This window comes from Hyaena hyaena, unplaced genomic scaffold (assembly GCF_003009895.1).
Source record: "Hyaena hyaena isolate Hyena2069 unplaced genomic scaffold, ASM300989v1 scaffold_491, whole genome shotgun sequence".
In the NCBI taxonomy this organism is placed as follows: Eukaryota; Metazoa; Chordata; class Mammalia; order Carnivora; family Hyaenidae; genus Hyaena; species Hyaena hyaena.
Window position 1 is genome coordinate 733,654 of NW_024081114.1, and position 14,725 is coordinate 748,378.

A 14,725-nucleotide genomic window follows, 5' to 3' on the forward strand; every position below is an offset into this window, starting at 1 on the left:
GAGAACCACTGACTTAGCCTTTCCTGACCATTATGACCAATAAGAGCTCATACTCTTCGATACTTTACTCACTAAATGTTATAGCAACAAAATACAGAATATTTCCCAACTTAATTATTAAAGAAGCAGACTTTGATTTCTGGAACATGGCTACACAAAATGCTATAAGAAATCCTGGAGTTGATTGCACAGGCCCCGGAGGTCCTGTCATCACAGCGTTTTATCTTGGCAGTCCTGCACCCACCTCCTCAGCACCCCTGGGTCAGCCATCCCAGGCACCCCCCGCCCCATGTCTGGTCTATGTTGTGGCTACTAGCACCACTCCTCCTGCTGCCACCATCCTGCCCAAGGGGCCCTGGCCCCTGCCACCCAGCCCCTAGCAGCCCTTTCCCTAATGCCACAGGTAGGTGTTGGGCTAACCCAGGATGGAATGAGTTGGGGGACCCAGAAGATGGGCTTCAGGTAGTTCTGGCTCAGCAAATGCTCTCCTGTTTCCCAGCAAGCTCCATAACCTACAGCCTAGTGGCCCTCAAGGCCCAGTGCCCCCTTCTCCAAGTACCCTGGAAAGTGAAGGCGCCATTGTTGCCAGCATTCAGAGTGGATTAGATAGCCGTGGAAATCACTATCATATTAGTCAGATTTAAATAAAAACTGCTCAAACATATACAAAGAACAAAGGTAGTTTGAGAAAGAAACAGTCACATCTAATGGTGAGAAAAAATGCCATCCTGATAGATTTAGTAAGGAATTCTCTCAACAAAGGAGGGTAGTTAAAAAGGGCATTGCATATGGAGGGACCAAGGGTGACCAAAATGGGAGAGGTGAGAAAGTGTGAAATGTGGCAGAGTTTGCTACTGAGAGACAGGTAAAAGGGGACAGTGTCTTTTGGAAGTCCAGTTTCAGGTGTATCATATGAAACACAATGGAGCTTCAGCTCAGTACTGTTTTTTGTGTTTATGTTTGGGATGAGGTGCTTTTAGAATTTCTGTTGCCGAAGGTGGCACATTAATACCAAGGGTAGGCCTTAGGATTGTCCAGGAGGTCCAGGAAGACTGCAGTGAATAATAGCTGTTGTGTCGAGGAAGTGCGTGAGAGAAGCCAGTGTGGAGCCCTGACCAAAGTCCACTCTCAGGCAGGTCAGGCTTACAAGGGAGACGTGTGGAAGTGAGGAAATGGAAATTGGTTCCAGTTGGAAGAGGATTGCTTTTCTCCCTTCATTCAGATGATTTATGGTTTCTCTTCTACAACTCAAGATCGCACTGCTTCTCTGTAGTGTTTCTCCTCCACAGCAAGTGATACCTCAGCAGGCAGAAAGGTGATTGCCTGGGATGTAAAATGATTTTACTGTTGTGTGAGGATGTATAGGAACAAACTGTTTTCAGGCCGATCACTGAACCTCTCTGTGTCTTGGTTTCTTAATCTTTAAACTATAATTCTCTCAAGTTCCAATATTCCATTTTTCTAATAGTGGCTTTTGACCAATAAAATTCCAATACGTGTTAATTTGCCCAATTTCTATTATACATACCACAAGTTAGGTTCATAATCTTTGAGATGCAGGCAGTAAGCTGCAGTATTTGAAATGAATATTTTTCTGTTAGAGTTAGGATGCTCTGTAGTGCTCAGTTAATCAGAAAATAGTAGTTTTCTAAAAGCTTCTAAAGTGTTCTTTTTGCTCCGTTACTGTAGTTGGATATTTTATTTATTTAATAGATTTGAACTTTGATGTAAAGTACACATAAACTTATGAAGAAGCATGGCCTAATGTTACAGCTTCTGATAGTTGCTCATTTTGTTCCAATATGAAAACCAATTGTCATTATTATTTTAATGACATAGATACCAGCAGGCATGCATTTGAAAATAAATTAATGTTGATTCAAAGACTCTATATAATTGAAACATTTCTTTTAATCCTTTTTACAACCATTATAGGAGGGGAAAAAATGAAAATACTTGCCTGTCTTGAGGTCTTTAAAAAATAGATTGGTTCAGAATTGTGGTTATAATTCTGTTTAATGTAAACAATTTGTGGCCATAGCAATGTCTTGACTTTAAGAAACTTGCTAAGTTTTTCCTTGGATGTACATAAAATGCCTTTTTTATCTTAAATTTGGTTTTTGCCCCTAGTTAATTTGTCAGGTGTAAACACATGCCATTTCCTCAGCAACTGCAAACAGGCCTTTCAGGTTAGGTCCGGGGCAACTAAAACCTACTGCTTCTACAAGGATTTTAAAGTTGGACCAGTGTTGCTATTTCTAGTTCATTTTGAGAGGGAAATTCCTCCTAATTAACATTTCTTTTAGAAACATTTAGAAGGGGATTCTTGGTTCTTTAGCAATTAAAGACAGTTTGGAGTCTGACCTTCCTTAGTCGGGATTTTAAAGCAAAAACAGTTCTAGCCTCTGCAAGTTTAAGGAGAACAACAATTCTATTGGAGTTGTTACTCTAAATTTGTATCCTAATGTTTCCAGTTAATACTTAGGATGCACTGGACAAAAAGTGCACAGTAATCATCTGGGGACTTAAAATGACACTTGATTACCATTAACTGCTGTCTGTTTCAGCAGCCTTCCTCAGGTTCTTGAGAACAAAGCTGAGCACCTGTGTTCTATTCCATAGGAAATAAATACTGTAAAGTATTTACCAGAATCAAAAATAATATTTTTAAAGCACTGGGAGACTTCACTTATATTTAAAGAAATCCAGTTAAAAATTATTTTGAAGATATATAATGTGTTCAGGAAGCAAACAATAATCTTCCTCAAATTTCTTAATTTGTTGGTATTCCAATTTAAGATTTTTGTATGATATCCTTAAGATAGGAACATGATAAAAGTTATTTTGTTTCCATATGTAAAGTGCCATATACAGGCTGAAACTGAACTCTCTGTTATTCAAGTAATATTAGACCTAAGAGGAAAACCCTGTTCTGTGTATGTAAGCAATGTCATGTATTTTAATCGACACCTTAAGTTCTGAGTAGTAAATTGAAATGATAGATTTAACCTATTGGAGCATGCTATGTGATTAGGATGGTGAAGGTTGCTTTTTTTTTTTTTTTAAACAAAAATAAAAGGCTGGAATTAATTCTGTGTCAGTCTTTTTTTGATAATTGTTATGATAAACAGGTGTCAGTCAAAATCCTATAGTTGATCAAGTTTCAATTACTAAATTGTAACTGAGTACTAAGGTAAGCTTCTCCACTTGAAAATGGATTTGGATAATTAATTAGGAAAAGTGGTTTATTCTTTTATGTTTTAAAAACAAAATAAGAAAACTTAAAAGGAAGCTATACAATTCAACAAAGATGATGCAGATGGCCTCAAGAGCAGCCTAATCCCAGAACTTGCATATCCCATGTGGAAACATTTTAGTTTTCATTAATACTGAGAAAGCACCAAATACGTTGGTCCTCTCCAATTCAGCCGAATGGGTTAGACTTGGCATATAGCTAGTCAGAAACGGGAGCCAGAGAAATAAGAATATCCCAAAGCTGCTCAGCCTCTAATATAAGTTATATTAATCAATTTACGGGTATATTATAACTTTGTTAGATAATATGTCAGCTAGGTTCAGAAGTATGTCATTTGTTGTGCTTGTATTGGTTTAGAATATAGGATTTTAAGATCTTCCAACACTGTACTAAAACATTCCAGTAAAATCTTGCTACTTTTTCTGTCATTAAAAATGAACTATATAAAATTGCATGAGTTTTCTTTATCATAAATATAATAGTGGGTCACAAATTTGAGGCTTTTAAATAGGCATTCTGGTTCCTTTTTAACTTTCAAATTAAACTTTACAGTTGTAGTCAAACCAAAATATATTTTTGTTTTTAATACCAGTAATAATTAGATAATTTGGCAAATCAAAATGTTGAAGATTCAGCTATTGTCTGTAACTATTATATATAATTAACTTCATATGTCATTCTTTTTATACCTTCAGTATGACTGAACTTTAAGCATTTTCTGTTTTTTTAATGTTTATTTATTTTTGGAAGAGACAGAGAGACACAGCATGAGTGGGGAAGGGGCATAGAGAGAAAGAAGATCCCAAGCTGACTCTGTGCTAATAAGAGTGGAGAGCCCCATGTGGGCCTTGAACTCAGGAACCGCAAGATAGTAACCTGAGCCAAAGTTGAATGCTCAGCTGACTGAGCCACTCAGGCACCCCTAAGCATTTTCCGTTTTAAATAATTTTATTCACATAAACTAATGCACCTTGGTTTTTATTCTGACTGACTTACATGATTATGATATAATCAACATAGAATATTTTAAGAATTACCAATATACTCAACTATTTTAAATCTAATTTGTCTTTATTTATTTTTTCCAGTCTTCTAGCATCTTTAATTATAGTATTGCATATGCTACTTTTGTCAAATTGAATAATAATTTAAGGAGATAGATGAAGAAAAAGCCTGGACTAAAATTTGAAGCTGAACTCAAGAAGTGCAGTAGAGTAATTAAGCTGTTAGCACTACTGGTGAAAGAAATTGTGTCATAACTTTTATTCAAGGTTATTTTTATTTATATGACAAACATACACATAACTTTGCAAATACCTTTTTTTTTTAATGGTCAGAGATGGTATAATTTATCTGTAGGTACCTTCTTCAAGAGATCAGCAGTACAGGGGCACCTGGGTGGCTCAGTCAGTTATAAGCGTACGACTTCAGCTCAGGTCATGATCTCACGGTTCGTGGATCTCATGGTTTGTGGATCTCACGATTCGTGGTTTGGAGCCCCACGTTGGGGTTGCTGCTGTCAACGGGGAGCCCGCTTGGAATCCTCTGTCTTCCTCTGTCTCTGCCCCTCACCTGCTTGTACTCATGCTCACACCCTGTCTTCCTCTCTCTCTGCTTGTCATCTGCTCATACACTCACACACACTATTTCTCTGTCTCTGAAAAATAAGTAAACATTAAAAAGAAAAATATCAGCAGTACAGTGTCTACTCAACAAGTTAATGACTTTTGAGCCAATAAAGATAGATGATGTAGTATTTAAGCAATATTTGAGTTTCCTTCTAACCAATTCAGTGATTAAAAATGGACAAAAGAACTCTGCAATTGATACTTAATGAGTTCTTTAAAATCATTGTAGTCACCCAATTGTCCATTTTCACTGGGAACATAGTTTCAAAAAATTTTAATCTAAACCATCTATTTTAGTAACTATAGGCCTTCTAGCAAAACTTTTATAGCAGTATTAATTAGTGAAGTAGACTACTTTGAGTTTACATTCTCTGCCACTGTGTCAGTGAAATAGAGACGAATAACTTTTGCACCATTTAATCTTTTTCTAAGTATTCAAATATTGATGTTGTAAATTAAACTATTTTTCTAAATCACTAGTAATATAGACTATCTCACCAATATTGAGAATAAAGACACTTTAAAAAAAACATACAAAAACCCCCTGAATTTGTCTTGAGAGTACTGGCTGCTACTAACATTATTACTAAATATATGCTTATTGTTTTGTAATACTTACTGATGTGGAACTTATTCCTGCCAAGGTTCACAGGGGAATCTTTTCTGTTTTACATTCTTCCAAAAATGGTTTACTAGTGACATCTGCTGGCGTAATGTGGTAATGAAGCTAAAAGTATCTCCTGGAAGTAATTTCACGGAAATTAAGCATGACACAAAGAATCTTTGTGGGCAAAATTGTTTTTTTTTAAACTATCATTTACACTTATAATTGAAAAAAATTGTATTTGTGAGTTCCCCCTCACATTGGCATTTGACCAAGTATATTCTAATAGCAATAAACTTTATACTTTCTCATACACTATGTAGTTTTAGCCTGAACCTCTATAATTAGTTGTGTGTCAGCTATTTGTTTGATAAAATGCTGCAGTTTTTTCCTTCTTCTCTTTCCTGAACCTTGTATATAGCCTCACAAATGTAGGCATTCAGTAACTACATTGAAGTCATAATAGTTATTTATGTCATTTACATAGATTAATTCTAATAGATAAGTCTATATGCCTTATATTTTTATGCACACTCAAAAATGAAAACAAGATTTTATGTTAGAGAATGATTTTATTAAAAAGAGAAAGGACTTTGTGCCCCCCCCTCCCCATTTAGAAGAGATTTTCTGCACTATGAAACATGGAGGAATAAAATATTCTCAGTCCTTGGATATCTTTTCTATTGGCACTTATTTCCTAGATAATTTTATCTAATTAATCTAATCTAACCTAATCTAATAATTGTATTAAAACTCTGTGGTTTTAAGTTCTACTGATAAATGAATCGGACTTCTTCCTTGTACCCAAACCTGTAAAGCAGCTGCTTGCTTCATTAACATTTCCATTTATAGATAACCTGAATCTCAAACTTATCATGTCCAAAATAAAACTTTAAATTTTCTCCTCAAACCTGTTCCTTCCATAGTCTTTTTCACTTCAGTAAATGGATATTTTATCCTTCTATTTGCTCAAACCAAAAATATTTTAATAATTAGTAAATTTCCTCTTTCTCTTGTACTCCACATTCAATCCTTCAAGAAATTCCACTAAATGTGCTTTTGAAATACATTCAGAATCTTCTCACTTTTCTTTACCTCTACCACTTCATGATCTAGTCAAGCCGCAATCATCTTTACCCTCCTAATTAATCTCTTTGCTATTAACTTTGTCTTCCTATAGTTTGTTTTACAACCAGCAGCCAAAGATAATCTTAAAATCTAAGATGGATCTTTGTCACTCTTCTCCTGAGAACCATCCAAAGTAAAAGGTGCCTAGAGGGCCCCTACAAGAATCATGGACCACTCCTTCTCTCCACCACTGTTACTGGGACCTCCTTTCCTACCACTGTTCTGCTCTGGCTACAGTAATCTACTTTGCTGTTTTTACATGTCTTGCAAACTCCTCATCAGGGACTTTGTACTTGCTTTTCCTTTAAACAAATGCTCTTCCCTCGATTCTATAAGGCTTCTGATCAAATTTCACTTTCTTGAAGAGGCCTTTCTGGATTACACTATGTAAAATAATAAGGCCTGACTCCGTCTGTTTCTCCTCTTATCCTGCTTTATTTTTTGCCATAGCAGTTATCACCACATGACATATTTACTTGTTTTGTCGTACCTTTCCCAGACATAGAGTGTCAGCTGTATGAAAACAGAGATTTTGATTGTCTACTGTTACATCCTTAAAACTTAAACTTGCGCTTAAACATAGTAGGCATTCAGTTAATATTTGTTGAGTAAATCAGGAGAGCCTTTAATGCATGAATGTAGAATGTAATTTGATTTGCATTATAATAACCAAATCCATTAAATAGTGAGGCCTCTTCTAATGGGGTCTGTTTTGTATAAATCTTTATGTGTGTATCAGACTTTATACATTTAATTCCAATTACAATAGTGTTTCCTAGTTAGGTTAACGCTTAGACAATACCCTTGGTATCAAAATTCAGGGAGATATTACTATTTAAAGATTCTATTTATGAGAATAATTACTTTTTTGTTCTTTTGACATAGACATCTGACCTTCAATTACATTAGCAGACCTTATACACATGAATGGAAAGAAGAATAGCCTCTTTTGAATTCGGGCTAAGACTTTATCAATATGAAGTGCTTCCCACAGGGTTTTGCTGAAAGAACCAAACTTCCATCATAATGAAATTGCAAATTCATTTGTACATGCCCCCCCTCCCCTTTTTTTGAAAGCTACTTTTTGATGTTTGGTCTGCAATTAGATTTATTGTTTAAGGTCACAAATATGCAATCCTGACTAGGCCAAGTTGTCAGAATCTTTTATCTATTCAGCATTGCACAAAGATAAATGGCTATCTTTTAACAATAACATACCAAAGCCAAAATTTGTTCCCACTTGTATATAATCTTTTAATCAATCTGCTGCTTTCTGTTTTCCAGTCAATGGACTCTTAGCCTACCCCCTCACCACCCCACCTATCTAGAAATTGTCCAATTATGGGTTTTAAATTACGGAGAAACACTTTCTTCAGATGGAAAAAGATAAGTTTAAGAATTTTAATGCTATAATTTCCCATGCACATTTTTAGCTTAACATATGAATTATTTTGCCTTTACCCTCATTCTTTGTGGGGTGGGTAATTATGTAGTATGTTAGCTAAATTCTGTGATTACATTTCTCACTACTAACATGACCACAAAGTAGATCATGTTGCTTAATTAAAATGAATTCTTAAGTGTTTTAAAAGATCTCTTTGCACACAAATTAAATTCTTTTCTGAGATTCTCTGTGTCCTCCAGTAAAAATGTATATATCTAAACTTGTTAAGATAGACTTCTTATATTTGGTGCATTTCCTTTGTGATCTTTCACATAAAAGGCATACTGTGAGAGTTGCCCAGTTAGATTTGAGGCTGTACATTTTATCCAGGAATATCCAGTGTCGAAAATTAACATATATTAGAGCATCATTGTGTCACCAATCTCTGTAGTTTCTCCAAGGGATTTTGATACTAGATACCCAATAATTCTTTCGTAACTTGATCATACTTATAAAGCAGGCCATTAATACTAGTATAGTAATTTTCCTGTTTTAAAACCTTGTTTAAATTTTTTTTTTTTTGCAGATCTAAGAATCACTTTTTCTTAATTGTCATGTAGTTTGAATCTTCCCCCAATTAAAAGGAATACACTGTTTCAGGAGGTATAAGAGAAAACCATAGCTTTTTAATTCAGATGAACTTTTTAAATTTTTTCCTAAATTCTACTCTTTATTTTGTGACCTCTTGGAAGTTGCTGCATTTGGGGGCAGGGGTGGGGGCTCTCTCCAGCTATGGATTAGAGAAATACCTATTTGTAGAGGTGATATAATTAAATGAAACAACACATATCAAGGGCCCAAAACAGTGCCCAGCAATAGTAAGTACTCCTGCACTATGCCCTCCCCTTAGCCCCACTCTCTTCCCCATGATATGTTATCCGTTCCAAATGGGCTCACTCGGAAGTTGAAATCGTTGAACTAAACCTGAAGCCTTTATGTGCCTGCCAACTCTACATGGCTCTGCATTCTGAATTATGAAGTAGGGAGAAGTCAGGACCTAGAATTGACCTATTCATAATACCCAGCAGGTGTATATGGCCTTTTCTTCTCAACTAATTGCTCCCCCGGGGATTGTGTAAAGTGAAGAACACTCCACTCCAGCCTTCAAAAATGAAGTCCACATGGAGCCCTTAGAAGATACATTTAAATCTCTCTTTCACCTGCAAATATGAGAGTTGAGCCTTAAATTATGTTAATTTGGCATAGGACATTTTAATCATCCTGTGTAAGATGGCTTGCTTCGTTGTTTTTGCATTTATACTGTTCAGATCACCGTCCTAAAGGAGTTTCACCTTTTAAAAAGAATCTATTCCAGAAAAAGTTATAATAGCTATTTAATATACTACTTTATATCTGAAAACATGTTGTTTTATCATAAAATTTTTTATTGTTCTAGGTGCAAAGATGGGTTGAAAGGATTTACATTTTCTGCCCTTAGGTAAGTAATGTATTTTATTTAACTTTATGTTAAGAAAGAATTTGCAAGTTAACTTTTTCAAAAAGTAATTCCATTACACATATTGTAAGAGATATTTATCCACTCAGTTTTCCAGCTGAAAGTAATTGTAGAAGTCACAAAATCACTTTTGTGGTATTACGTTAAAAGAGTAGTTTATTAGATTTCTTTTCCCCTAAAAATCAGTCAATCACCAAATACTTTTGGGGCCTATTGTGTACCTCATATCATTGGGTGTTAGAAAAGAATTACAAGAACTTTCTTCAAGGAGCTTTGGCAAGACCAATCTACACATGAACAATTATTGAAAAATTAAATACTGAATTCTGTAGTACCACAGTATGGGCTTCATTAGGGCAGGGGTCACGTCAGACACATTTTGGATTATTAGCTTCACTAGAGTCACTAGAATCTACTTTTCACCCTGTAGCCCATCATTTCTTTCCATAGTTATTAGCAGATGATAAATACTGTGGAAACATTGGTTAGCACCAGCATTGCATATTATATATTGTACATTATAGTTAACCAAGCATTTTCACATTAATTAGAAAATTTTCACAACAGCTCTGTGAGATGGGTATTTTTATGCCCACATGACATGAAGAAGAAATTGAGGCTTACGAATGCTTGACTAATTTAATGTTCACACAGTGACTTATATACATACTTGAAACCTACTGCTCTTCTATTTTGTGTCATAAATGTTTCCAATTTTATTCTCCTAAGTAGATATAGTAGATGCTTAGTAAAGATTAGTAGTGTAGTATTCATTGTAAGTATAGGAAGGAAAAAAAAACAGAGTGGATTTCAATACTAGAAGATTTCATATAACTGTCTTATAAGATTATTTTGAAGATCAAATGAGTTAATGTATGAAAAGTGTTTAGAACTGTGCATGGCACATAGTGCTCAAGAAATGTTGGCTATTATTGTATTATTATTCTTAAAAATTTTTTTAAATGTGTATTTTTGAGAGAGACAGAGGCAGAGAATTGAGTGGAGGAATCTGAAGCAGGCTCCGGTCTCTGAGCTGTTAGCACAGCTTGAACCCACGAACCACGAGATCATGACCTGAGCTAAAGTTGGATGTTTAGCCGACTGAGCCACCCAGGCTCCCCATATCATATTAGTACTTTTATGGGGATAAGCCTTACAGTTTACTTGAAGGGTAGTTTTAGAGAACTTAGAAGGGAAAGGAAGAGCCTTCTGGGTGAAAGGGAATAGTGTTAGCAAAAGCATGAAAATTATAAATATGAAATGTGAAGTAAGAGTGGGAAAATTAATTGGCATGAAAAGTTTATATTGGGGATTATAGGATTTTCTTTAATGATGGATCAAGAAAGACCACATGATGGAAGACCTGAACAACAACAAAAAGAAGACAGATTTGAATTTGCTAAGATGAACAGTAAGGAACCACTAAAGGTTTTTGAGCAGGGTACTTGACAGTTTTTCAGAAAGATTAGTCTGGCCACAGTATTTGGGACCTTAAAAAAGAACAAGAAGGAAGAAAGATGAAATGAAAAGCGCTGGGCTTTGGGTGGTAGTGGAGGATTAAAGAAAAGAGGCCAAGTTGAGACATGCAGTAGAAGAAAATGAAGACCTACAGAATCTCTTTTTTATAAAGGCACTACTTTCAAGAGTAGAAGATGTAGATGACTTTCCTAACAGAGAAACCAACACAGAGTGATAGACAAAGTGAGGAAACAGGAATATGTCCCAAATGAGAAACAGGACAAAGTCACAGCAGGAGATTAAGTAAAATGGAAATAATATGCTTGATAGAAAATTTGAAGTATTGACCATAATGATACTCACTGGACTTCACAAAAGGGTAGAGGAAATCAGTGACACCCTTGACAAAGAACTAAAAAGTAACATATCAGAGATGAAGAACTCAATAAGTGAAATTAAAAACATAACAGATGAAATTAATAGTAGGCTATTGGAAGTAGAGGAGCCTATAAGTGACCTGTAGGATAGAGTAATGGAAAGCAACTGAGAGACAGTGAGACAAGGTGAAAGCAAGGTGAGAGACAAATAAATACTGCATAATGAGAATAGACGTAAAAAATTCATTGACTCCATCAAGAATAATAGTATTCACATTATAGGGATCTTATAAGGAGAAGAGAGAAAGGGAGGCAGAAAATGTATTCGAAGTAATAATAGCTGAAAACTTCCCAAATCTTGGGAGGGAAACAAAGATCCTGATTCAGTAAACACAGAGATTCCCCCTCTTCCCTCCAAATTGATAAACCTTTAGCTAGATTCATAGAGAGAGAGAGAGAGAGAGAGAGAGGACTCAAAATTAGAACTGGGAAAAATAATAAATGCCACAGAAATACAAAAGATTATAAGAGAATATTATGAAAAATTATATGCCAACAAATTGGACAACCCAGAAGAAATGGACAAATTCCTAGAAACATATAAGCTCCCAAAATTGAATCAAGAAGAAATAGAACATTTGAACAGACCAGTTATGAATTGAAATTCATGAAATTGAATCAGTGATCAAAAAACTCCCAGCAAACAGAAGTCCAGGAGTAGATGGCTTCACAGGTAGATTCTACCAAACATTTAAAGAAGAGTTAATACCTATTCTTCTCAAACTATTCCAAAAAATAGAAGAGGAAAGAAAACTTCTTACTTCATTCTGTGAAGCCAGCATTTCTCTCATACCAAAACTAGATAAAGACACTACAAAAAAAGAGAACTACATGCCAATATCTCTGTTGAACGTAGATGCACATATTCTCAACTAAATATTAGCAAACCAAAACCAATGATACTTTAAAAGTCATGTACCACAATAGAGTGAGATTTATTCCTGGGATTCAAGAGTGGTTCATTGTGATTCATCACATCAGTAAAAGAAAGGATAAAACAATCCTTTCAATAGATGCAGAAAAAGCATTTTCTAAAATAGAACATGCATTCATGATAATAAAAAAAAAACCCTCAACAAAGTAGGATTAGAGGGAACACCTCAACATAATAAAGACCATATATGAAAAGCCCACAGCTAACATTTCACTCAATGATGAAAAATGGAGAGCGTTTCCCCTAAGGTCAGGAACAAGATGGAGAAGTACTCTCTCCCCACTCATATTTAACATAGCACTAGAAGTCCTAGCCATAGCGATCAAAAAAAGAAAAAGGAAGAAAAGACATCAAATTGGTAAGGAAGAAGTAAAACTTACTATTTGCAGGCAAGATGATACTATATATAAAAAACCTTAAAGACTCCACCAGAAAACTACCAGAACTGATAAATGAATTCAGTAAAGTTGTAGGATACCAAATCAACATACAGAAATACATGGTATCTTTGTTTACTAGTAGTGAAGCAATAGGAAGAAAAATTAAGAAAGCAATCCCATCTACAGCTGCATCAAAGGTAATAAAATATCTAGGAGTAAACTTAACCAAGGAGGTAGAAGACTTGTATTCTGAAAACTATAAAACGTTGATGAAAGATATTTAAGACAACATAAACAAATGGAAAGATATTCCATGCTCTTGGATTGGAAGAATAAATATTGTAATGATGTCTTTACTACCCAAAGCAGTCTATAGATTTAATGCAATCCCTGTCAAAATATCAACAACATTTTTTACAGAGCTAGAACAAACAGTCCTATAAAGTTTGTATGGAACCACAAAAAACCCTGAATATCCAAAACAATCTTAAAAAAAAGAAAAGCAAAGCTGGAGGTGTCACAATTCTAGACTTCAGGTTGTACTACAAAGCTGTAATAATCAAAACAGTGTGGTCCTGGCACAAAAATAGGCACATAGATCATTGCAACAGAATAGAAAGCCCAGAAATAAATCCATGTTTCTATGGTCAATTAATGTTTGACAAAAAAGGAAAGAATATGCAATGGGAAAAAGACAGCCTCTTCACAAATGGCGTTGAGAAAACTAGACAGCAATATGCAAAAGAATGAAACTAGACCACTAGCTTACACAATACACAAAGATAAATTTGAAAGGACCTAAATGTGAGACATGAAACCATAAAAATCCTAAATGAGAGCATAGGCAATAACTACTCTGACATCGGATGCAGCATCTTTTTTTCTAGATTTGTCTCCCAAGGCAAGGGAAGATAAAGCAAAAATAAAACTATTGTGACCACATCAAATAAAAAGCTTCTGTACAGCAAAGGCCATAATGAATAAAACTAAAAGACAGCCTATGGAATGGGAGAAGGTATTTGCAAATAACATATTTGATAAAGGTTTAGTATCCAAAATATATAAAAAACTTATGTAACTCAACACACAAAAAACAAATAATTAAAAAGCGGGTAGATGAGGGGCACCTCAGTGGCTCAGTTGGTTGAGCATCCAACTCTTGGTTTCAGCCCAGGTCATGATCTCATGGTTCATGGGATCAACCCCACGTCAGAGTCTGTGCTGATGGTGTGGAGCCTGCCTAGGATTTTTTCTCCTCCTCTCTTTCTGTCCCTTCCCCACTCATGCTATCTCCCTCTCACTCTCAAAATAAATAAATAAACATTTTTTTTAAAGTGTGCAGACAGCATGAACAGACAGTTCTCCAAAGAAGACATCCAGATGGCCAAAAAATACATGAAATGATGTTCACATCACTGATCATCAGGGAAATGCATATCAGAACAATGATATATCAATACACTTGTCAGAATGGCTAAAACCAATAACACAAGAAACAAAAGATGTTGGCGAGAATGTAGAGAAATACAAACCCTCTTGTACTGTTGGTGGGAATGAAAACTGGTGCAGCTACTCTGGAAAACAGTATGGAGATTCCTCAGAAAGTTAAAAATGGAGCTACCCTACGATCTAGTAATCACTGTACTGAGTATTTACCCCCAAAAATGGAGAAACACTAATTTAAAGGCATTCATACACCCTGATGTGTATTGCAGCATTACTTACAATAATCAAATTATGGAAGCAGCCCGAGTGTCCATCACTTGGTGAGTGAATAGAGAAGTGGTATATATACATAATGGAATGTTATTCAGCCACAAAAAAAGAACACAGTTTTGCCATTTGCAACAACATGAATGGAGCTCTAGAGTATAATGCTAAGTGGCCAGTCAGAGAAAGACAAATACTTTATCACTTTACTCATATGTGGAATTTAGGAAACAAAAACAAATGATCAAAGGGAAAAAAAGAGAAAGAAAGAGACAAACCAAGAAGCAGAA

At 35.2% G+C, this 14,725-nt stretch overlaps 1 protein-coding gene across 1 annotated transcript in view; it reads left to right on the top strand.

Moving 5' to 3' along the window:
- TMEM135 (transmembrane protein 135) overlaps window positions 1-14,725 on the top strand; it is a 239,311-nt gene that overhangs the window by 200,389 nt on the left and 24,197 nt on the right. The window contains exon 7 of the mRNA XM_039254345.1: window positions 9,457-9,498. Within this exon, the coding sequence (XP_039110276.1) occupies window positions 9,457-9,498 (42 nt within the window). The remainder of the gene's footprint in view (window positions 1-9,456; window positions 9,499-14,725) is intronic.